This window comes from Scomber scombrus, chromosome 16 (genome assembly GCF_963691925.1).
Source record: "Scomber scombrus chromosome 16, fScoSco1.1, whole genome shotgun sequence".
NCBI classification, from domain to species: domain Eukaryota; kingdom Metazoa; phylum Chordata; class Actinopteri; order Scombriformes; family Scombridae; genus Scomber; species Scomber scombrus.
In genome coordinates this window covers 9,936,785-9,961,942 of record NC_084985.1, presented here as the reverse complement: position 1 = coordinate 9,961,942, position 25,158 = coordinate 9,936,785, and the positions used below count along the sequence as shown (strand labels likewise).

At 37.8% G+C, this 25,158-nt stretch overlaps 2 protein-coding genes, 1 long non-coding RNA gene and 4 other non-coding genes across 7 annotated transcripts in view; all 7 read left to right on the top strand.

Annotated features, from left to right (window-relative positions):
* Window positions 1-1,839: 1,839 nt before the first annotated feature.
* LOC133996458 (uncharacterized) lies at window positions 1,840-7,166 on the top strand. Its single transcript, XR_009927218.1, has 7 exons — window positions 1,840-1,862; window positions 2,017-2,060; window positions 3,159-3,253; window positions 4,615-4,709; window positions 5,781-5,875; window positions 6,422-6,480; window positions 6,745-7,166. It is a non-coding gene; the product is annotated as an uncharacterized LOC133996458 (long non-coding RNA).
* Window positions 2,220-2,352, top strand: LOC133997095 (small nucleolar RNA SNORA9). The gene has a single exon (XR_009927249.1). It is a non-coding gene; the product is annotated as a small nucleolar RNA SNORA9 (small nucleolar RNA).
* On the top strand, window positions 3,739-3,872 carry LOC133997098 (small nucleolar RNA SNORA9). Its single transcript, XR_009927252.1, has one exon. It is a non-coding gene; the product is annotated as a small nucleolar RNA SNORA9 (small nucleolar RNA).
* On the top strand, window positions 5,216-5,349 carry LOC133997096 (small nucleolar RNA SNORA9). The gene has a single exon (XR_009927250.1). It is a non-coding gene; the product is annotated as a small nucleolar RNA SNORA9 (small nucleolar RNA).
* LOC133997099 (small nucleolar RNA SNORA9) lies at window positions 6,210-6,342 on the top strand. The gene has a single exon (XR_009927253.1). It is a non-coding gene; the product is annotated as a small nucleolar RNA SNORA9 (small nucleolar RNA).
* A 1,245-nt stretch (window positions 7,167-8,411) lies between the features above and the next one.
* si:dkey-154b15.1 (RNA-binding protein 43) lies at window positions 8,412-13,418 on the top strand. Its single transcript, XM_062435402.1, has 3 exons — window positions 8,412-8,595; window positions 10,922-11,013; window positions 11,141-13,418. The coding sequence occupies exons 1-3, from the start codon at window positions 8,412-8,414 to the stop codon at window positions 12,365-12,367; spliced, it is 1,503 nt and encodes a 500-aa protein (XP_062291386.1). The 3' UTR covers window positions 12,368-13,418.
* Window positions 13,419-17,666: 4,248 nt separating this feature from the next.
* myo1g (myosin IG) overlaps window positions 17,667-25,158 on the top strand; it is a 50,482-nt gene continuing 42,990 nt past the window's right edge. Inside the window, exons 1-7 of the mRNA XM_062436584.1 lie at window positions 17,667-17,853; window positions 20,349-20,557; window positions 22,453-22,546; window positions 22,771-22,936; window positions 24,500-24,553; window positions 24,748-24,843; window positions 24,943-25,059. Coding sequence (XP_062292568.1) covers window positions 17,759-17,853; window positions 20,349-20,557; window positions 22,453-22,546; window positions 22,771-22,936; window positions 24,500-24,553; window positions 24,748-24,843; window positions 24,943-25,059 — 831 coding nt within the window. The 5' untranslated portion in view covers window positions 17,667-17,758. The remainder of the gene's footprint in view (window positions 17,854-20,348; window positions 20,558-22,452; window positions 22,547-22,770; window positions 22,937-24,499; window positions 24,554-24,747; window positions 24,844-24,942; window positions 25,060-25,158) is intronic.

Here is a 25,158-nt window from a genome sequence, read left to right as displayed (position 1 = left end):
TCTTATCTAATTATGAAAGCAAAACAAATTTTTGGGAAAGCATTTTGGTTACTGAGCTATTTTAAGATCTCTGCCCAGAAGCTGGAACGTGATTATCTGATTGTTCAAGTCTGGTAAATCATTTCGAGCGTTGCCTGGTGGGACTATTGATGCTGTTGTTGGTACTGTACAGACATGTTCATGCAGCAAAACAGACTGTCAGATGTAATCCAGCAGCGTGGTAGAAACAGGATTATTCAAACAGATCAAATTATGATAAATCTGCAGAATATTGTTTGGAGGAGACTTCTGAGATAGCAGGTAAAAGATAAAACTGCTTTGTCTTATTTATATCTTCAGCAGAGCAGTGATGCTGAAATCTCTCCCTGGATCCAATTTTGTTTATACAAAATATACAAATTTTCTTTTAGTCTCGTGTCTTCAGGCATTCAGATAAAAGTAGAACAGCCTGTGTTTTAGTCTAAACACAAACACAGATTGTCAGTTTTGGGCCTTTATCTGTATGCTAATCATGTCAGCTGGGCAAGTGGTCAGCATCACTGCAGGAAAACAAAGCTGAAATTCATCCTGGACGTCTACTGGTGGTGCAGGCTACGACAGACGGCCAAGGAGAAGTCTGCTCCTCTATGGCCTGTATTGTTGTACGGCAATGCAGTCTGAGTCATCAACCACGAGCATAGTGAGGAGGACGCTCAACACCCACCACCAACGGCTGTCGACTGGGTTATAAAAGCCCTCCTACATAGAAACTGTCAGTCATAGCCAAAAAAACACTTTTCAATATGAAAAAAGGTCACTTTGAAAAAAGATGGATGATTGAAAAGATGATGACTTTGTGCTAATAAAATTATAAGTAAATGCCTCATGAATTAGGCTACTTTAGGACTGAAACTTTCAAGCCAGCAACACGTGTGAAATTACCAGCATCAGGAAGTGAAGCTGGCTGTTTTTGAATGATTTCCTTCCTATTTTTGAATCACTATCACATAGGCCTATATAAGGACTGTATTACATTATGCTGTACCACTACTGCAAACTGTTTGCCCCTGTCCTATTCACCCATAATCTCCATAACCCTCCCACTTTCCCAATCATCCCTACTGATGGGCTAAAATAATACTAAATAATAAAAAAATTAAAAATGTATATAGCCTATTACCAGTCAAAATGTGGACACACCTACTTCTTAACTTAACTGAGAAAGTGTGTCCAAACTTTTGACTGGTGCTGTACATTTATGAGATAAGATTCTTTTATTAGTCCCACGCTGGGGAAATGTACATTATTGCAGCAGCAAAGTGTAAATATAAGAGCGTCAGTAAAAAATAATTAAGAACAATAAATCTATATGTTTGCTCATGCTATATATAGCGTGAATATAGGCCTGGATATGCTCATATATAGGCCTACTATCTCATCCAAGTGAATTGGAGGCCAAACTTTTGTCATATTAATATATGTATTTACGCTGCCTATTTATCATCTTTCAGCCCTTTTTAAATAAAATTTGTAATTCTGCTCATCTCTGCTTTGTCTCTTTTCTCCTCTCTGTAGGCTACTGAACAGTAACTTTAAATGCTATAAAGTAAGCTTTCTTGCTGCTGTAGTAATTTGACTTGCTTTAAACATTTTTCTAAATCGTAATTATATTTTTTATCATTGTGTCCATGCCACTGCTTATTCAGGTTTAGCAGGACTTTCATCCAAACCTCACATCCTCCATCAGTAGACAGAGGATTCAGTTCAAACACTCGGCCGTCATTAGCGGTGCGTCACTGCCCCCTGCTGGGCGACCCCGTAGATACATTTAATATACGTCACATCCGGTAGTTAAACCGAGCAGACGACGGTTGACCGACGAGGTAGGAGCATCAAATCTGTCTCCATCTATGTACAAATATAAACTTTAGAGTTTTAAAAACTTCATCAAATGTTTTACAAGTGACACATTGTGGTAAAATGGCGATTTTTCGAGTTTTCTAATAATCGTTAACTATTGTTTTCTGTCATTTACAGACTGAAGAATTAATGTATCCAACACCCAGGAACAGCATGGAAAGGTGAGACTGTCCACATGTTTTTCCTTCTTATGTGAAAAGGCTCTCCTAGCCCATGTAAATGTGTTGGTTACAGATAAAGGTGCATGGTGTAAACAACATGTTAAACTTCCTTTTTATAACTCTAAAGTGTCCTGTTAGTTAATATTATTATAATGCTGTGTGCAGACTTCCAGCGAGGCTCAGCCTGCGGTGGCTCTGTCCTTTCCTGTAGAGTCTGCTAGAGAGATATGAGGCTGTTTGAGGCCCTGCTGTGGCTCTTCACGGCAGGGTTATAGGTAAACCTCAGACAGACTGTCTTCAACTATCTAAATGGGTTTTGAGACTAATTTTGTGTGTGCTGTTTCATAATCTCTAAAAATGAACTGGAAATATTTTTTTTTTTTAACCAAGAAGCTACCTCATGAACAGCAGACCATGTGCCTTTAAGAGATGAGTCTCTTAATTTAAGAAAAAAAAGGATTAAAACAGTTGATTTCACTACTTATATGTTCAATTTCAACTAGGCCTGCAAGTGATGATCGCTTAATCTACAAATTATTTCCTTGATTTGATCATTTATCTATAAAATACAAGAAAATGGAGAAAATGCATGTTGTAATTTCGTAAAAAATGTCTGATCAACAGTCTAAACTTAATTATTGCTTTACTGTCATGAAAGACAAACACAAAAATGATTTGTTAGATTATCAAAATTGCTGATTTTCCATTGATCTATTAAGTGAATTGGTCCAGCTCTGATTGAGCTTTGGCTTGGCAACGTGGGGCAAATTGAATGTTAGAATATTCAGACTATCGTTGTCGTTTGCATGGAATTAATCCACGTGAAGAGGTCTACTTGATTTAATTTAGTGGGATTCACACTGAATGGTAAAGATAGCACAACTACCTTTTTATTTAATCAGTTAATCTCATTGACATCTCTTTTTCTGCAAGAGACCCGAGTACAACAGAGTAAAAGAGTATCTGCGTCAAACTATTAATGTAGACTACAAAGCTGCATATCATGTTTTAATGCAAGTCTTCAAACTCTCATCCCTTGATGGCTCATCATGTTTGAGGTGAAAATCACATGACAATTAACAAAATATCATTTTACAGGACTGAAGAGATGAAGTCAAAGCCTGCCCTGCTCGGACCACCTGACTGACATCTGCTGGTCATGTTGGAGTTTGACACAATGCTGTAAAATCCAGGTTTGTAAAGACAGAATAACATATCACTTTGTTAGCTTGAAAATTGCTGAATGTTCATTTAAAATTCCTCATCACTGACTTGGACCTTTTTAGTAGTTTTACATTGAATTGTTATGTTTTAGTTAAGATTGAGTCAAATTTCAATCCCAATACATAATTCACATTTTTAATATCTGAGTTAAACACTTAAAACATAATAGACATTTACAGTTGTCTGATGCTGTGCTAAAGCATTGTGTGTATATGTGTGTATATATATATATGTATATATATATAGACAGACAACTAATTGATTCTGGATATGACCAATTTCTGTTTTATATCTTTACTGAATGTATTTTGAGTTTTTTCGGCTGCTCTCAGACTTAGAAACTAGTTGAGACTGAAAATGAAATCCTACGTAGTTTCAACCTCATTGTGATAGATAAATAAACTCACTCTTATATAGAGTACAACCTATCTTGTTGATCAGTAAACTGTTAGTTATGCAGACTTCCAGCGAGGCTCAGCCTGCAGTGGCTCTGTCCTTTCCTGTAGAGTCTGCTAGAGAGATATGAGGCTTGTTTGAGGCCCTGCTGTGGCTCTTCACGGCAGGGTTATAGGTAAACCTCAGACAGACTGTCTTCAACCATCTAAATGGGTTTTGAGACTAATTTTAATGTGTGTGCTGTTTCATAATCTCTAAAAATGAATTGGAAATTTTTTTTTAACCAAGAAGCTACCTCATGAACAGCAGACCATGTGCCATTAAGAGATGAGTCTCTTCATTTTAAAAGAGGATAAAAACAGCTGATTTCACTTATTTATATGTTCAGTTTCAACTAGGCCTGCAAGTAATGATGGTTTAATCTGCAAATTATTTCCTTGATTTGATCATTTACCTATAAAATATAAGAAAATGCATGTTGTAATTTCCGTAAACTCATGGCAACATCTTCAAATGTCTAATCAACAGTATAAATGATCAGTTTACTGTCATGTAAGACAAACACAAAGACGATTTGTTAGAGCATCAAAATAGATTTTTTTTCTATTGATCTAATAAGTGAATTGGTCCAGCTCTGATTGAGCTAGGGCTGGGCAATGTGGGGCAAATTGAATGTTAGTAGTGGGAGTCACACTGAATGGTAAAGATAGCACGACTACCTTTTTATTTAATCAGTTAATCTCATTGACATCTCTGCAAAAGACCTGAGTACAACAGAGTGAAAGAGTATCTGCTTCAAACTATTAATGTAGACTACAAAGCTGCATATCATGTTTTAATGCAAGTCTTCAAACTCTTATCCCTTGATGGCTCATCATGTTTGAGGTGAATTTAGTAAAAATCACATGACCATTAACAAAATATCATTTTACAGGACTGAAGAGATGAAGTCAAAGCCTGCCCTGCTCGGACCACCTGACTGACATCTGCTGGTCATGTTGGAGTTTGACATAATGCTGTAAAATCCAGGTTTGTATTTGTAAAGACTGAATAACATATCACTTTGTTAGCCTGACAATTGCTGAATGTTTATTTAAAATTCCTCATCACTGACGTGGACCTCTTTTTAGTAGTTTTACATTGAATTGTTAATGTTTCAGTTAAGATTCAGTCTAATTGCAGTTACAATACATAATTCACATTTTAATATCTGACTTTGAATATTAGATGAAAATCCTTAAATTCCATAACCTATTACCTGACACTTATAACAATATAGATGTTTACAGTTGTCTGGAGCTGTGCTAAAAGTATTAATAACATATTAAGACAACTAATTGATTCTGGATATGACACATTTCTCAGTTTTATATCTTTACTGAATGCATTCTATGAGGTTTTTTTGGCTGCTCTCAAACTTAGAAACTAATTGAGTCTGAAAATGAAATCCTACGTAGTTTCAGCCTCATTGTGATGATAGATAAATAAACTCAGGTTTTGCTCTATATATCTTATTGATCAGTAAACTGTTAGTTATGCAGACTTCCAGCGAGGCTCAGCCTGCAGTGGCTCTGTCCTTTCCTGTAGAGTCTGCTAGAGAGATATGAGGCTTGTTTGAGGCCCTGCTGTGGCTCTTCACGGCAGGGTTATAGGTAAACCTCAGACAGACTGTCTTCAACTATCTAAATGGGTTTTGTGACTAATTTGAATATGTGCTGTTTCACAATCTCTAAAAATGAACTCGAAATACAATTCTTTTGAACCAAGAAACTAACTCATGAACTACAGAGACCACATGCCATTAAGAGATGAGTGTTTTCATTTAAAAAAAGGAGAAAAAAAGGCGGATTTCACTACTTATATGTTCAGTTTCACTACCTTTTTATTTAATCAGTTAATCTCATTGACATCTCTTTTTCTGCGAGAGACCTGAATACAACAGAGTATCTGCTTCAAACTATTAATGTAGACTACAAAGCTGCATATCAAGTTTTAATGCAAGTCTTCAAACTCTCATCCCTTGATGGCTAATCATGTTTGAGGTGAACTTGGTAAATTTAGTAAAAATCACATGACATTTAACAAAATATCATTTTACAGGACTGAAGAGATGAAGTCAAAGCCTGCCCTGCTTGGACCACCTGACTGACATCTGCTGGTCATGTTGGAGTTTGACACAATGCTGTAAAATCCAGGTTTGTAAAGACAGAATAACATATCACTGTGTTAGCTTGAAAATTGCTGAATGTTTATTTAAAATTCCTCATCACTGACTTGGACCTTTTTAGTAGTTTTACATTGAATTGTTGGTTATGTTTTAGTTAAGATTGAGTCAAATTTCAATCCCAATACATAATTCACATTTTTTATCTGAGTTTTGAATATTAGATGAAAATCCTTAAATTCCTTAACTTTTGACCTGCTTCTGACACTTAAAACAAAATGGATGTTTAAAGTTGTCTGATGCTGTGCGAAAAGTATGAATGTAACTCAGGTTTTGCTCTATATAAGTATATCTTGTTGATAGTTATGCAGACTTCCAGCGAGGCTCAGCCTGCAGTGGCTCTGTCCTTTCCTGTAGAGTCTGCTAGAGAGATGTGAGGCTGTTTGAGGCCCTGCTGTGGCTCTTCACGGCAGGGTTATAGGTAAACCTCCAACATTGTCTTCTTGGGACTTAAACCAGAACTGATGGCTCTTGAACTGACCCATAATTCATTGACTCAAACCTTTTCACATTACAGGAGTGGAGAAATGACGAGTGCAGAAGCTTGATGATGTCTTTAGAGCTCACATGAATCAGGTATATTTACTAAAGATATCTTTGCTCACTCTGTTTTTTTGTGCTTCGTTTGCTGCAGTTTTAACAGCAAACAGAGCACAAATGATTGAACATTAATCAAACCTGAATCTTTAACTTAACTGCTGGTTTTGTAATTTTTGTCACTCAGAATCTCCTGACTATCTCTTTGTGTAATATATTATCTCTGTATCAAGATACATTTGCAAGAGCCGCTGTATGAATTAAACTTCATTTATTTAATTATTTGTGTGTTAATCCTTCCAGCTGGTCCTGATGAAAGGAGTTATCCAGTAACCGTGTGGGACGATGTTTGATGCAGGTGAAGATATTTCTCCACGGCTGTCTGATGGTGCTTTAGATTTTTCAACCAGACACTACTTGAAGTTTCTCCTTTTTCTTCATTGTCTTTGTTCTCTGCAGAGTTAATCTGAAAGTCGGAGATGAGTTTTGATATGTTTGCACCACTGTGTGTAAAGGTTTAAAAGGAAGAATAAACAATGTTTTAAAGATATTTCATTTGATATAACGATGTTAACTGTCACAAAAAAGTGTCTTCTGTAATCGTAAAGATGGAACAATATTTGTGTCTGGGTTTTTGTGATCACAATACCATTTCTGTTACTAGTGAAAATATTTTTTAACATTTGAGGAAAGTGACCTTAAAAAAACATGAAATAAACTTAATCCTAAACAAACAGGCTGTGATTGTGACTTGATTGGCTGCTTTTCAGGTGTTAAAACTTTAAATACATACACACTAATGTTGTCACTGGATTATCATAGAACAACATTAGATTGTGTGCTTGGAGGTACCTGAAGTTTGTCCTCAGCAAATGTCCTACTTGTCCTTTTTTGTCATTTTTATTCTGTATCAAAGATGTAATACTGGTGAAGATCCAAATGAGGGAGATGTTGCACCTAATTTTAAATCAAACTTTGAAGAAACAAATCTCTTTACCTTTTGTACTATTGTACATTGACATACACATACTGACTGAATATTTAAATGTGCATTTATAGTTTTTATTTTTATGCCATTTAGATTTATTTAATTACTTTTAGGCTATTATTAAACCAGTGTGTATTTATTGTTTATTACAGTCAACAAACTTCAGATTATATGCAGCACCACTGTGATATATATGGATTAAAAGAAAACGACACAATAGAAAAATCAAAAGGATCTATCAAACTTTTAAATCAGATCATTAACTTCCTTATTGCAAGTCTCAGTTCAACCAGCTGCATACATTTTGTGGCTTATTAAACTAATCTTACTATAAATAGTTTTTTTTCCTCATTGAAAACATGTCAATGTGAAATGTAACTTTATATTTAGTTTTATGTATTTGTGTGAATAATCTGTATAACTGTAGCGGACATGACGTACTTACTCCCAGTTTCCTCGCGCACCATAGTACCGTGAAAGTCAAAGACGAAGTTGAGCAGTTGTCAAGTATGTAAACAACATTACTGAAGTTATGTATAATGTGTAGATTCAGTCTTTATTTGTTGCAATATATATGTATATATGTGCGCTTGTAATGGAAATAAGTTGACACGGTTATGTTTAGTGAGTGTGTTTTTATGCAGCGGATATGTTTCATCACTCAGTGTTTGTCTTAATTACCAACCAATTAGGCTGCTACTTAATTACGTAAAGTGTCCTGATTGCTCGTTTAATGCACGGGTCTAATGTTTAATAATTAGAAACGGTGCATTTTTATTAGGAGTCACAACGTACCTGAAACTGAATCACTTTCACTTTCGATTAAACCATTGCACTTTCTGCAAGTTTCGATCAACATTTGAATGATGTTATAATACTTTTTAATATCCTTTACTTGTCTTAAAAAATATGGATGACAACAAGAATAAAATGTGAGTATTTTTCTCTTTGCTATCTCAGTGTTTGCAGCATTGACGCACAGATGGAGAACAGGAGGAACATGGTGGAGGTTTTGGGGGTGCCAGAGGTTTTACCAGCTGACAGGATAGTCGAAAAACTGGAGGCTTATTTCCTCTCAGGCAGGAATGGAGGAGGGGAGGTGCTGAAGGTGTTGTACCCCTGCTACCAGCTGGGACAGGCCTTCATCATATTTGAGAGGCTGGAGGGTGAGTCAATATGAAGAGGGACAACATCCTCATAAAACTTAATGTTAGTTTGTGTTGAAATCAGTAAAAGTGTGTTAGCAGACACCAGAGTAAAGAATATTGAACTTGGGAGGTTTTCCGGAAAGTTTTAATCACTTTTCTCTTTGAAGTGTGTTTACTTATTTGCGAGTTTTGGCGCCATCTACTGACCATTAGGAGGAAGTGCAACACCAACATTACCAAGAGTGCCTTTGAGTGGTTATTGATTGCAGCACTTACAGTTAAAGAGAGGGAAAAACACACCCAAGATTGTTTTAAGGTACTGCTACTAATGACAGAATTCAGACAGGATAAATAAGAAAAAATATAAAGTATATTAAGCTCCATTTTTAGTTTTTTCATTCAAAAGGTGTGGCTCTTCAGGTCACGAGTTCAGGTAGGTGCAACAGATGCAAATCATTCCCAGATCAGATAATTACTGAGGGCAGAATGTGTGACCATATATCACCACACTAAGCAAATAAAATAAAGACATTATCATAGATATAAAAGAAAAAAATCCTAGCAATTATTATTCATGATTATACATGATATCTGATCTGATAGACAATGCTGTAATACATCAATCTTGTGGACAGAAATACAGAATAAATACAGAAGATAGACAGTCAGAAAAGTAAGACCCTAAAAAAGAAAATCCTGATACTTCAGAGGAAACATTTTAAATCCAACTCAACATTTAACCCATATGGAACAAGGGTCTTGCTTGCAGCATTGTCACACATAAACACGGTACAAACTGTAGGTATAAGTTTATTTTCTGTGGCAGTGTTTGCTCATTTCAGCAGCGGCCCCTAAACGCTTCAACTGAACTGATCATGTACAGGAAGTTTGCCCAAAACATACATCCAATCCAGGACAGACGCTTTTCTACCTGTTTTTTTTAATAGCAACAACAATTATACGATTAGTTGACTGACAGAAAATGAATGGGCAACTATTTTTATAATTGAATAATAGTTTAAAGCGGCTATAATAGATATTTTAAATAATGACAATGTACAATGTTGCTTTTAGTGATGAACCTAAAGACAATTATCAGTGACTCTGCTGCCCCCCCCTGGCTTTTTTAGTGAATTTAAGTTCATTTTTTAGCTGTCTGGCTAAAACTTTACTGTTCTCATAGTGTAGTTTTGGGCCACAGCAGGCAGCTGTTTCCTGAGAAAGAGCTCCACCTACTTGCTTTGCACCAAACAGCAAACAGACACAGTTGGTGACTAGCTGGTGAACATAGTGGAGCATTTAGCAGCTAAAGAGCCTGATATTTCCCCCAGGAGCTGGTAGAGAGAAAAAACAGTGTATATTAAATATTTTGGGGTCTGGGATTGTTGATTGGACAGAATAAGGACTCAAAGTTGTTCTGATGGACTTTTTTTGTTTTTAAGAATTTTCTGATGTTTTATTGATCAAACGATTATTGAGAAAATAATCACCAGATTTATCAATAATATAAGTAATTGTTAGTAGTTGCAGCCCTATTTTTGACCATTGTTTATTTACACCAAGCATTTTTTTAATGACAGTGAAGCTTATCTGTAATAAATGAAGCATGCAGGGTAACTCAGGATGTCAACTCAAATATACTGATATTCTCACGTGGCACACTCATGTCACTAAAACATGCACCCATTTAATCATGGCATTGTAATTAAGCTGTTAATTAATTAACTGCTCTGCTCATTATTTTTCTACCCTGCCTGCTTCTGTTAATGTAACATTTCATAAGCAATAACACAGTATATTCCCCTTCTGGTTTGAGGTGCCTGTAGGAGAATATTACACTTAACCCACAAATAGAAGGTGCTCAATGGATAATACAGTACATCTTAGTTTGTTATTGCTGTCACTCCCTACTCCTTGCTGTGCTGAACTTCCTTGTAGGGTGTGACGAGGTTGCCAAACATCAACGCTGCACATATTCTACATCCGTATATTCATTTTTATCATGTGAACTTGGTGACTGAAATTAAATGTTTACTGTACTCACTTTGACAAAACCACATCCTCCTTTTATTGCTGAGCAGTGGAAAATACCCAAATGTTTATTTGTATGTGTGTGACGGAGGGGTGTTGTCCGGATCAAATCATATGTTAAAGTCAGAAATCTCCTGTTGTATTATGAGAAAATACTGCTGCTGATTTTTAATTTCAAACTATGTCAATTTGATTTGACTGTTCTTTGAATTTACATCATGGTTTGCAAATTAAAATGGTTAAACTCACTAGGTAGGTTTGTCCTGAATGATCATTTAACCGATCAGTCAAATTTTGTATCTTCTTCCAACAGTTGCTGCTCGTGTCTTGAGAAAGAGCCCTCACATGTTGGAGGTGAATCATCAACAATATTGTTTAACAGTGAAAGCAGCGGACATTCCTGAGGTAACCGAACATTAAAAACATCTCTTTACTTTTACAGTGTTCTGTGAGGTCAGATAAACCAATTATTTGCTCAGAAGTGCTTGTTTTGTTTCATTCTGATGATGTTTTATCCTCCTTCTTCTCATAGATGAATCTCCCAGTGGAGGCAACGCTAAATTTGAAACATTTCCCAGATAAGACAATGGTGCGAAAAATCCTCAAGTCACACAGCTTCACGTTGACGGATCTGAACAGCGATCAGGTGCGTGTCAAAGGTTCATTTTCGAAGCTCAGAGATGTTAAAGCCCATTTGGAGCAGCTTCAAAACCAGACGAGGATACCACCGTCCTCTTCACCTGTCCAGAGCATTTCCTCTGGAGCAATATCCAAACACTACACCAACCACAGCTCAGATGTGTCAGATGGTAAAGGAAACCAATTAAAGTACAGAGACAAACCTTCTCCTGCTTCACCATCTTCACCCGCCACCTCCTCATCTTGGAGGTCTGGCTCTTTTCAAAACCGACCCGCCTCTGCAGAGTCCAGAGCTGCTTTTTCTCAGAGACCAGATCAGAGTATGTCACTCAGGCGAGGGACAGAGTCCTTTGTTGTGGATGCAGATGTGTTTACGTACGCTCGCCGGTTCAGAAAAAAAGATTTTGAAGTCATCCTGGACAGCCATATTGTTAGACTAGAAGAGGTTCAAGTTGGCAATAACATGAATATCACTTTACAAGGGAAGAACGCAAAGATGGCTGCTGGAAAACTACAGAGCCTTTTGAATGATCTCAGCAAGTCCCTGCGCACTCAGGAAGTTCTTCTGAAGGACATGGATCGTGACAGCCAGGCTCTTCTAGAGAAAATTCGGAAGGACAAAAACATTTATAAGTCAGTATTCGTCTGTATGATGAGTGACAGACTTCACCTCATAGGACCGTCTGGCGAGAGCTACGAGTTGAAGCAGAGGCTGTCAGGAAGGCCAGGTGACCACTCAGGGCGTACAGGGAGAACATTTGACAGAGACTCCAAGAAGAGGAGCCACTCTCTGCCCCCACTCACTCGAAAGACCGCAGGAAGAGAAAGGGATGCCATTGCTAATCCATCTCCTGTCGTTGCCCGAGGTTATTCTCTGTCAAAGTACCAGGAAGTTGAAGAGGACGGTGATGAGCCTGAGTTGGTATCTACCGGTTGTTTTGGTCAACCTATTTTAAGAAGAAACCAGTCAATGTCCCGTGTGAAAAACTGGCCAGAAAAGTCTAATGACCACATGCAAGAGAAAAAAACTGAAAGGACGCCTCGTAATTTTTGGAGAAAGCCCTTGTTAAAAATATCTGGAAAAGACATAAAGCAACAATTTAAACGTCCGAAGAAATAAGCAGCCAATCTATATTTATTAAGGTGGACAGACAACACTGAAACTTTCTTATTCTGTCTCAATTTACATTTGTTTATTTAAAACAAAACCATATTACGTATATACATATTTATTTGTCCTCCTTACATTAAGTATGAGGCTCCTGTCAGCAGCCAGTTAGCATAGCTTAGCATAAAGACTGAAAATGGCAAGAAACTCTGTCTGTAGCTCATTGATTAACATGCGATGTAATGCTTGTTTAATCTGAAGTGTAAAAATGCTGTTTCTATCTTTGTGCTAGGTTAAGCTAACTGTACTAACGTGAGTGGTATCGGTCATCTAACTCTCAAGAAGAAGCGCTGTAAACTGCAAATATTGTACGATTAGTTCCCAAAATATTGTTCTATTCCTTTAAAAAGCAAGTGTATTGGCTGACATTTTTGGGAAGTATTCCTATATGGTTTCTAAATGACATTTTTTCCATTTCTGTTATGCAATTTCATGTTCCCTATCAGTAAATTGATACACTGATACAGACACACCATCTTTTATACACTAAAATTGCTGGACAATATTGTGAAGTATCCACAGGTTTGCTGTTTTAATCAGCAGTTTTAAATGATTATTGTTGAAGTATAACATTTACATTAATTCAGATTGATGTGTGATTGTTGTTGTGTGTTAATCTACCATGCCAATTATTTATTATACTTGAACAATTATAACTTACATATTTTGAAACAAAGGGCTATTATTATACGATTAATGTTACAGATTACACTAACCTTCTTCTGTCCTGAGTTAGTTTTTTTTTTTTTCCACCTTTGACTGACATCTCTCACGTATTTGTTGTTTCATTATTACTAACTGACTGCATGTATGTTGGTCATCTGGGGATTATTCTACATCTATATTCTACATCTATATTCTGGATAAGAGCATCAGCTAAATAGCTAATATGTAAATTGCGTAAAAGGTGAAAATACAGTTATTATAGTAAATGTGGCAATTAATTACACAAATGACTCCCCAGATACATTAAGGCCATTAAAAAACAGTGATATGAACAATAAACTGCCATCTGTGATTTGAAGAGGATCTGTGGGTGTTATTTAAACGTGACAATGACGTGTGTGCCTATTTAATCTCCAGTTTGTGCAGTACGTCACTGTGTGTTTCCATTAATATTGTTCCTGTTACACCTGAACGCAACATCAAGGTGGAGACAGAAACAGATGAGAGGAAGTGTGAGCAGGAAGTGAAACAGCCGCTTACAGTGGACTGAGATCATCCTTAGAGAGGAAGTACTGGTGCCTGATACGGATCTCAGAGGCGGACTTTGACTGGATACTGTCGCTATTATACAATATTAACACATTAAGAAAAGAACAGGTGGTCAGGGAAGAAGAAAACACTCTTAGGTAGGTGTTGTGTATTTCTCATGTATACAAATGTTTCAGTATGCTGGTAAAGTCCCTTTACTCATTTAGTTTCCCAATTAATGCTTGTATCCAGTGTAAATTAAAGAGAGAGCACTCAAACATGGCTGCACTATGATTATGACTCAGAAGCCTTTTTATCAACAGTAATTACTAAAACACAAATCAGTATGATGAGAAACAGAGGCTGTCCTCCACCACAGAGGTTTTCGCTCTGGTTTTCCCCTTTTCATGTTTGGTTTTGCCTGTTACCATGGTAATTCAACTTTAAACAAATCTGATTGGGCAAGAACTTGTCAGGCAGTCAAATAATAAATGTTCAGTGATATTCATTATAACTGCAATGTTATTTTTTAGTTCCCCCAAATTAAAAAAAACAAACAAACCATCAAGTAGCAAAGTTAATTCTTGAACTTAGATATAGCAAAACAATCCCAACTCAAGGTCCGCTTTCTGGAGCTTTCATCAGTATCGCGCAGTATCTTCATCAGCGGATTGAGCTTGTTCAGTTGTCATGGAGACTGATCTGTTGACGTGCACGCTTGGTAGCTATTATGATTTCAACCTTACCTCAACCAACCTTTTGTTTGCGTTTGCATCAATGTTCATTCTTCAGCATGGAAAATCGTCCCAACTCAAGGTCCACTTACAAGCTTTCCAGAGCTTTCTATTGTATCTACACTGTATTAAAGCTTCAGGAAAAGCTAGTAAGTTGGCCTTGAGTTGTCCTACTACTGAACAAAACCAACAACATAACTTTCTCCCCTACCTCCAATAGTACCTAGATTCATTTAGATTTTCTTACCCATTATATATTATTATTATTATGAGTATAGTTTGAGACAGCAAATATCTGCTGCCATCCCAACATAAAAAAAAAAGTTTTAGGAAAAGAAGGCGTCCTGTACACTTTACATCACTTGCACTGACTTTTTTGCTGATGTTTCAGTCCTTCTATGTTCATCAGGCAAAGGACAGATAAGCTCTCACCCAGGGAAAAGGCACCAGTCAGAGGATGCCAGCAACACTTCCCTGTATGCATACGAGTTAATATATAGTCAATGAATATTCCATTGTGTACATATTGTGAATGGTCTTCATTGTGACTATTTCTTCAGCAGAGAGCAGTTCCAATGAAAACAGTTCACCATGAGGTCTTCCAGAGAAAAAGATATTGCAGTAATTCTCCCAAATGTCCCTTTTTTCAAAGCTTTAAGCACCACTAATAAAATCTCATTCACTTTACTTATATTAGAGGTGGCAATCTCAGACATATTTCAAAATATCTACTTTAATAAATTCCACTAAAGACAAGTGAATCACATTTGGTGAACCAACATTTAAAATCCTAAGTGACAGGGATGACACAAACCAGTAGGAGTATCATCCAGTATTAGTCAGGGATAAAAAGCCCATCTTGTCCCCATTTGCCCGAGACTTAAACCTCTTTTAAGGTTTTCACACTCCTCATACTTATCACAGACTCTATTTATGAAACAGACAAACCAGGCATGGATTTTGCTCGTCATGGAAAAACCCATCTGAGTCATGAACTGAGCTGTGTCACTCGGCCTGTGCCTGGAAAGATAAGAGAACACTGCTGAAACATGCTGGATAGCATTCAGCTGCCGAAGATGAGGAACTGAGGGTCAAAAGCTGATTATTTTTGGTGCATGTTGCCCTTTTTATTCAATGCTGAGAGGCATACAGATGTAGAGAGAGAGTGGGAGAGTGCATCTGGAGCTGAAACTAACCACGTGTTTAAAATGTAAGTGGGGTTGAATTAAAGGGATAGTTATGGGAAGAAGAAAGCTTTTAGCATGTTTGTGTTTTTATTCATCTCAACAACTGTGAAACATCAGGCAGACTTTACTAAAATTAAGAGTAAAAGTGACACAACATGTTGCGTCAGGTGTGATTCTGTCAGTGAACTCGGGCTAGATGGACCTTGCCTGAATTTCAGATTTGGAATGTGGACTTGAATGACCGTTCCAATGCACTTTTCAATGTCGGAGGTCTTTTTTCCCCGATTTCTGAGTACAATGGATTGCAACACAAGTAATGGAGAATGTTGTCTTAGCAATACATTAGCATTGGACTGCTGTAGCCTGTACACCACAGTGATGCACAACACGTTAAACAAAACATTATCTGGTCATTCACAACAGATTACACAACTAAATGCACACACAGAATAATGGTTCTTACCATTAGAGGCTCATTTTCTTGCCTTTTCCTTTCCAAAGTCAGAGGTCAGGTGCTAAAAGACCAACTCCTTCACAAACTCCAACTCGAGGCATCAAAGAGAGCGCTGAAAGCCTCCTTACTGCAAATACAACTTTTTTTTTTTGGAAGCCTCTCTTCCTTTTTTCTTTCTTTTGACTTCCCCACTGGGCTTTTTGTTACAGCTGGCGCTGTCCATTTTCCACCAAGTGATAATTTCTCCACTTGCCCAGATTGCCCTTATGGTAGATCCGGGCCAGAAAGAGGCCAACTCAGTAGTTAGTTTTGGAAAAAATTCCCCAGCTAAAACACATTTGTACAACCGGGGATCTTATTTTACCAACATATCCTGGTTTTGTGGGCCTTTTGTGGTGTTTTGACATTTGATTTGACTATTTTTCTTTATTCTGACTTTGTCATTTACATCAAAGCACTTTGAGCTTCAGATGGAATAAGAGATATGCTTCCTTAAAAAGTTCAGAACATGGTGCTGACTCTCAGATAAAGGTCAAGTGTTGGGGAAGGTGATTTTGAAATCAACTGTCTCTGCCTTAGTCATCATTCCCGTACACTGATAAAGCACACTTTGTGCTTAATCACACATGCCTACCCACATCAATGTTTCTTAACATAACAGCACTGTGAAAAAGTTTTAGGCATGTTTGGTGTGAACGTGCTTTGACTTTAAAGTAGCAGCAGTTCTCCTCAGTACAACTGCACAACTTTTCAAGGTACTCGGCAGGTTGGTTGTTCCTGCATCTTGGAGAAGTTGCCACAGTTCTTATGTGGATTTCGGTGTCTCAGCTGCTTCTGTCTCTTCATGTGATCCCAGACGGACTCCATGATGTTGAGATCAGGACTTTGTCAGGGCTGAACCATCTGCTGCGGGACTCCTTGTTCTTCTTGTTGCTGAAGATAGTTCTTAATGACTCTGGCTATATGTTTGTGGTTGTTGTCATGCTGCAGAAAACATCTGATGCCTCCTTGATGGTATTATGTGATGAATAAGAATCTACATCTAATGCGTCTTTTGCACAGTATTAAACTAACTAAACTGCCAGAGTCTCTATCTCAAACTAAAAACTAAATTTCCCAAGTTCCAGCCTGACTCTTATGTTGGTAGATGGGAACCTCTGGTTTAGAGAAAATCCTAAGGGACATGTTGTAATGCTAGTGCCAAGTTAAGAAAGGAAATGCCACGATCCTTCCCAGGAGATAAAGGACATTTTCTACCCCCAAATTTCTGAGGTTAACTGCTCTTGTCTGGCAGTATGTCACATATAAATTCCTTTTGCTGGGAGGAAATGATGCAAACATTTTTTAAAATACTAAAGCTCGAAAGGCAAGCCTAAAAGCAAGAGAGTAAAACCGTGAAGTTGAAGTCACGCTGTTTTCAGTGAGTGTTCAGAAACTGGGAGGCCTTTTGGCAGGAAGAGAGAGACGGAGGAGGATGCAGAAGTGGTATGAGCTTTTAAAGATAGCCTCCTGGTACTTTATAGATCTGCATGAGGGTATGGGCTGACTGACAGGATGACGTGCTGCAGCATGCAGCCACAGCTCGAGCTTGACTAAGCACACCCTAGAATCCACCAAAAAAGAGCACACCACGCCCACAACGCAACACACTCTGTCTACACTACCGGGCCACAGTAGTCGACCATACTTCTCTTTCTTCTTCCTTGAGCTGCTTTCTGTTCCTCTGTGTATCGTCTGTCTTCTATTTTGGTGTGTTTGGTGAATAGAGGCAGGGATGGCGGAGCTCGAGGGCCTGGAGTTTGGGAAGTCAGACTTTGTGCTGCTGGATGAGGTGACGATGGAGCAGTTTATGGAGAATCTGAAGCTGAGGTAAGGCACTGTTAGATACTGTTACAGAGGAGGAAGGGAGGGGAGGAAGGTGGAAGCAGCTGGGTGTCAGAGATGTAACGTTTCATACAAGCCTAATATGAAGAACAATTTAAAATTTCTTCTAATTTTTGTGTAGTCGGCTGTAAGATAATTTAAAATTTGTATAAAATAAGTAGATTCGGGTACACTTAACTGTTTCTGACACTCATAAACATATAAAACTGAATTCATGGCAATATTACTGAATTACTTCATAGAGATTACCTTGAGTAGTCCCCCTCAAGCAAGTGGTTAAGAAAGTACATAAAGATGAATCATGAGGGGAAAACAAAAGAAGCAAGCGTGACTCAAGTCTACATTGATTTTCCCGCTCAACCACCGGGTTAAACTTGTGGTTGACTGGACCATCACGACTCCACACGCCGGCTGTCATGTGAAGCAAATGTGAAAGTATCGCACAATACCAACAGTACGAATAGTCTCACCAAACTTTAAATGGAAATATTGCTTTTTTTTGGTTTGTATCTTGTAAGCTTTCTGCTCTTTTGCATGCAAGCACTCTGGGATAGTACACTTCTCTTGATTCTGAGTCCAGATGTAGTTTTTTCTTGACCATTCTCACTTCCTTGGCGTTCTTCAGAGGCAGAAGCAGACAAACACCAATATGACAAATAATATTTTTTAGAAAAATTGCAGATTTAGAGAAAATGAGTCACACTTTCTCTTTGAAATGTGACGATTTCTCAGCTGAAATTTGGCTCTTAAATTAGCACTTTTTATATAGTTACCTTGGCTTGGTGTATGTCATCATTGTTTTTTTTATGCACATACAGTTTCATCACACAGCTTGATCAGACTTGCCTGGTAAAAAGCAAGTTATCTGCCCCACTCACCACTTGTGAGTTCAGAGTGTTTCCATTTTTTCCATTATATTTTCCCTCATGTGCCTATATTATATTAGGCATGTAATCATCACTACTACTATGTCCAAAACTTATGAAAAGATTCCCACAACATTTGGTGATTAGAGACAACTTGAGGCAAGTAACAGCAGATTTGATATTGGTGATCATGCTTTTCTTGGAAGGCAGGAAGGAAGCTGAAGTGACTTCTTTATTTTTTGGCACTAAAACCAAGTATTACTCAGAGGAAACCTCAAATGTGTTATGCCAGTGCTTGAGAAAAAGCCCTGCCTGTAGAGGTGAACTATTTAAAAAACATCCTTCTTAATGACTCAGATTGAGCCACAATCATGTACCATTGACTGGATCCTCCTAAACATTAGTCTATAAATGACGAAGATGCCTTTTTCTGTGTAAACATGATATGCCAAGAGGGGACTGGAGGGCCCAAAGAAAGGTTCTGAACTAAGATTTCAACAGCACATACATCATATAAGTAAAAGGATTCATTATGGAGAATAGCCTCTTATAGTGTTATGATGTGATGTAAACAGTATTTTAATAACGTGACAAAGTAGTGCCAAGTCTATTGTTTAGTTTAAACAACAGCAATACATCACATTTCACAATCTTATCATGCTGGTTTGATTTATGTGTTAAATCAACAGCGTGACTTTCACTTATTTAATAGAGCAAAAAATACAATGTTTCCCTCTGAAATGCAGTGCAGTGATGCACAAAATCAAAACACTCAAGTAAACTACAAAAGCTGAAATTTGTAATCAGGTAATGATGCTTGAGTAAATGTCATTTGTCATTTGCCTTATGGACACAATTAATTTGCTTCAAGACATGATGAACAAATGATTTGTTAACAACATATCCAGGCTGCTAAAATGGAGTTAGGGGCCTGGTTTCCATTATTTACATCTTGCAGTGGCTTTATCATTAATGTACAGTTAATCTGGTGAATACTGAGTGGTCATGAGTCTCACTACTAACAGTATACTGGCTGGGGATAAGAAGGCCACATTTGTAGGAAAACTTTGAAATCATACAGCCTTGTTCTTACCGTGTCCCATTATGATGTATTGATGATAAATATAAATGCTTCTCTAATTATTGAGCTGTACACGCAACAGAAACTAATGTGTTACTTAGGTGCTCAATTAACCACAGTAACACATCAGTTTCAGTCTTTCCAGCTCAACTTACCCACACGCAGGTTACCCAAGCCTGTGTGACGCCCATTGAACCACAATTCTCATTTCCTGCTTTCAGTGTTCACACACTTGTGTCACTTCCTGTCAGCTATATATGACATAAAGGTGCACTGTGAGATCTGTCATGAAACTTCGAGGTGGAGTTTTTTTTTAGAGGTGGTGTGACAAAGTAATGAGAACATGTGGTTAAACTGCTTTTTGCCCCCTTAAACTAATTAATAAATAAAAGAAACAGTCAGACGCATACAAGTGTGTCCACAGTAAATTGATTTAGATTATAAAAAGGTTACAGTACCTCCTGCACATGTATAATATATTATAATTTACAGCAGTGATGAGCCATCAGTATCATTGTCTTTTATGTTCACAGGTTTGAGAAGGGCCGTATCTACACCTTTATTGGAGAAGTGGTCGTCTCCGTCAACCCATACAGACAGATGGACATTTACGGCAAAGAAACCATTGATGCGTATCGGGGACGGGAGCTCTATGAAAACCCTCCTCACCTGTACGCAGTGTCCGATGCCGCCTATAAGGCCATGAAGAGACGGGCCAAAGACACCTGCATTGTGATATCAGGTCTGTCTCTTTCACACTCTTAAATGTTGTAACCCACAGTCCTGCTAAGTGTGAACTGCGAAGTGTGTGCGGTGAGAATCACCTGATGCTTATTCAACATGTGAATAAGTTCAAACCTGGTTGCAAACAAGCTCTCAGTTCCCTTCTTAAGGGAATGAATGGCCATCGTATTATGTGTTCATACAAGTTGCCAGATAAAACAAAATAGTTGGATGGATGATTTTTCCTTTCTAGAGACCATTTTGCCAATGGGGCTGAAAATGTTAGGCTTGGTCTGTGCACCATGCGTTACTTTTGGCATCAAATAATAACAACATCTTACATACATCAAAAGGATTGTCTTCTGTACAGGATGTTTTATAACACCTCAGGCTCGACTTGGCTCTGCATTGTCAGACTTATCAGCTCAATGATCATCAGTCTTTAGAAGTCAGTGCCCCTAAAGAAGAACTTACCACATCCTTTTTTAAATACTAGACAAGGTCAATTATTCTGTGAGGTCATTATGTAAGTAGCAATCTTTTTAACCTTCTTCAGCTCAATCTCCGTGCTCTGATTGATGCCTTCCTTTTTTTGGTTAGTTTTAATTAATTAATTTATTCATGTATTTATTTCCTTCTTCTGTTTTTTCTCTTCCCCATAAAACTTATCTTTCTTTCTGGATCAGTTTCTTTTAATTCTTTTTTTGTGTTTGTATGTCTTTCATTTTCCTTTGTGTCATTTTTGTGGACTTGAGCTTTGAATAGTATAACAATTCCTAATTCTTCCTTTTGATCCATTTAGATACACAGTATTTTGATTTTTCAAGTAGTATTATTATTATCTTTCTATGTTTTAATTGTGATTCTCATTGTTAAGCTGACATTGTCTTTTTCTTTTTATGCACCATATTTCCTAAAATATTAAACAAACAAACAAGCAAACATAAAAGGAAGTTAAAATGCAAAACAACTTTTACCAACAACTCAATTAGCCTAATAGTTGGTCTCCTAGCAACACTATCATCAGGACTTCCATCAGCTTCAGGTGTCTCAGATACATTTAACATGAAAATGGTTGGCATCGTAAAAGCTGAACAGTTTAAGTTGACAAACATCATACAATCTGTAGCAGGCTTTCATGTAGCGCTAGGTTACTGAAGAAGTGGACAAGTTAATAAAAAGGTGGACAATTAGAGTTTATTTTGACCTGTTGGTGACTTTAGAGAAAAGCTCATTAGTTTACATCTGTCTGGCTTTTTGACACATAGTGTTAATTGGGGTTTGGGCTCAGATTATTATTACCACAACAGGTTGTATTTAGCAGAAAAAAGCGATTCTGTTTTAATTGTCTGCATATTTGATGTGTTCATATAGTTGTTGTGTAGCATCTAATTGTTAGGCTGTGTTTTTTGTCTTTCAATCCTTTTTAAAGTCACACCTTTAGATAACGGTGGTTCTCAAAGCAACTGCTAACACTAAATAAAATATTTTTTTTTCAGTCGTTTGAGTTTCTGTGGAAACTTTTTGTTTAATTTTATGGTCTAAGTACCATTTTACCCTGCCAAGAATACATCTCATGGACATATACTTTATGTGATAATGAATTAAGCAGGGAAAAGATGACCTGCTTTTGTCAATTAAAATCATTTTCTTCTTGGTTAAAGGCACTGATGATGCCTGTGGGGATGTGTGCTCATTCTATGATTATACAGTACAATATGCATGTTTGCATTTATTATGCATTGTCATTAAAAACCTTCGAAATCAGCAATATGTTGATTGGTTCCAGAGGCCCAGATGCCAGCTTCACTTTTCTCTATACAAGACATGAAAAGTGACATTGCAGAAATATTTTTGATATGCAGATGTAATAGTCTGTTTATTGGTGGTGTGAAATCTTTTTTTGTGTTTCAGGTGAAAGTGGGGCAGGAAAAACAGAAGCCAGTAAATACATCATGCAGTATATTGCAGCCATCACAAACCCGAGCCAGAGGGCGGAGGTCGAGAGGTGAGTGGTGATAATACAGTAACTTAATCCATGATGATTGGATTCATTAAAGCAGTACTGCAAACGGAAATGTAGATCCCATTCAAATCAATAATTGGATCATGAGAATTTGACGTCACCATAAATCATCTCACTTTCTTCTTCTCCTCTAACTCCATTTCCACCTCCCTCATGGCTGCTTCTCACATGTTTCCATCAACGGTCGCCACCGTGCAATAAATCAGCGTGAAGAATGTGCTGCTCAAGTCCAACTGTGTGCTGGAGGCCTTTGGGAACGCCAAGACAAATCGCAACGACAACTCCAGCCGCTTCGGCAAGTACATGGACATCAACTTCAACTTCAATGGCGATCCCACAGGGGGGCACATCAACAACTACCTGCTGGAGAAGGTGAGAGGAGGTGGCTGGAATGATAGAGGTGCTCAGACTGCAGACAGGAGTCTTTCAAGGGTCCAAATGACACAGAAACAAAAGAGTCTCGTGTCCTTTTGGGACTTAGTGACCCTCCGACTCAACAGAAAAGTGCTGCCAAAGTTCTGCTCATTTATACTCTTTAATTACATCTTCTCTTCTGAGCATGAATGTTTCATGAGGTGATGAAGAAGAGGTGCGAGGGAACATCCATGAATAGATGTGACTGTGAAGCCGGTGTGCGGTGTGTTAATGAATGGCTCACCTGGGGCTACTTGATGCTGCTGTATTTATCTGCTCTGTTAAAGAACCGTCTGGCACTCAGAGTCGGTGTGAATAATGACACCATAATTCATTCTCAGAGGGCAGAGCTCTTGTTTCTCTGTCGGCAGTCACAGTCGTGCTACTTGAGTCACACCATCAGTTTGTTTTAAGTGTTGGTCTTAAACTGGTGGGTTTATTCCTACAGTAAACTAAGTGGTCCGACTTCGACTGCATGATGCTATTGTAGGTGGGTTGAGTGCAGCTACAGTTGTCTGAAACACCAACACCAAATGTCAAGGTTTTGGTGTTGATGCCTCTAAATCACAGAGCAAAGACCCTATTTTTAGACATAACATTTGTCACCAACGTTCAGCAACCAACAAGGGAAAAAAATCTGTCATTGACGCATGAAAGTGACAGTTGACTCAGTAATGGTACAGCCACACATGTCATGTAACACTTTGAGTTCACAGTGTCACTTCTTTCTTTTTCGACTGGAATACTTACTTTGACCTCTTTGCAACTCTTACTTGTCATTTTGTTGTTTGTTGTGAAAACTTTTAGCATTTTCACACCTATAGTTCATTTGCTTTGGTCTGAAACAGTGGATGAGTTGCTACTGTGTTGCATTTTGCCTCTGGGCCAGTTCGGTTTCACACCATCACAGGCGAAACTTCAAGCGAACCAAAATATATTAATAAAAGTCACGTAGGAGCTGTCACTCCATTTATTGGTCAGAGGCCTGGTGGACAAAGAAAGTACTTATTTTTCTTTCAGGATAGCTTTCCAAAATGTGCAATGTTTCCTGCTGTTGGTCAGATCACATTCATGCCACAAATGAACCATACCGAGGCCCCCTCTTCAACAAGATCTTGGTCTGGTTATTTTGGTTCACACCCACGTTCGATTGCTGCTTTAACACCTGCCCAAACAATACCCACCAAAGGGGGAAAACACACCAGAGTTTGAGTCAATTGAAATAAACAAGGCGGGTGTGAAAACACCCTCAGACATCTGACTACTGAGAAATGCTCCTCACTGGTGTTATTTAACATTTACAGTACTGATTATTCCTGTGTGTACGCAACATAGAAGTTTGGAAAAAAGCAATGCTTAACCTCTTTGGGTTGTCCAAAGCAAATAAAATAAAAAGTAAATTCAGATGAGGCAGGTTGATGGATGCTACTACATCACTTACATTTACTGACACCTAACATTATAAGAGCATCTGATGGGGAATGTTTGGTTTTACTACCATTATCTATTTTCCTTTTCAAGTCCAGAGTGGTCCAGCAGCAAGGAGGGGAGAGGAACTTTCATTCATTTTACCAGGTAAAGTCTGATCTGCACTGCTACTGCAAAAAACACACTGACTGCATTCATGGCTCATTGAACTCTGAAATTAAAACTCTCTTATCCTAATTAATTATCATGTATCAACACTGAAAATCACATCAAATATATTATTTACTGCTCAGTAACTCCTACACAATGATATAATTCTAAATGGTATATCGTTTTCACAGTTATTGCGTGGAGGCTCAGATGAAACGCTGGAGTCATTTCACCTGCAGAATGATCCAGCTGTTTATGCCTTCACCAAAGAGGGAGCTGCAACAACTGTGAGTATGCCACCTTCATTATTTTAGTTTCAGAGTTAGTCGAAGAAAAATAATCAAACAAAAAAATGTGACTCTTCTACATAATTGCTCTTTCTTTAGACCTCCAACAATGATCGCACCAGCCACAAAGCAGTGATGAGTGCACTAGAAGTGATCGGCTTCTCGAAAGAAGAGATTAACTCAATTTATCAGATTCTGGGCTCCATTCTGCTGCTGGTAAGTTATGGTGGTGTTTGTTAATATTTCTATAGGATTAATACTTGTGCTCTAGGATTAAAATGATGTGAAACTGTAAAAAGGTTGAGGTTTCTTTTA

What these genes read in the sequence shown, in the direction of transcription:
- si:dkey-154b15.1 (XM_062435402.1), top strand. Translation starts at nt 8,412, where the DNA reads ATGGAGAACAGGAGGAACATGGTGGAGGTTTTGGGGGTGCCAGAGGTT. An exon ending in CATATTTGAGAGGCTGGAGG is followed by an intron (nt 8,596 to 10,921) that starts GTGAGTCAATAT and finishes TTCTTCCAACAG; the next exon opens with TTGCTGCTCGTGTCTTGAGA. An exon ending in AAGCAGCGGACATTCCTGAG is followed by an intron (nt 11,014 to 11,140) that starts GTAACCGAACAT and finishes TTCTTCTCATAG; the next exon opens with ATGAATCTCCCAGTGGAGGC.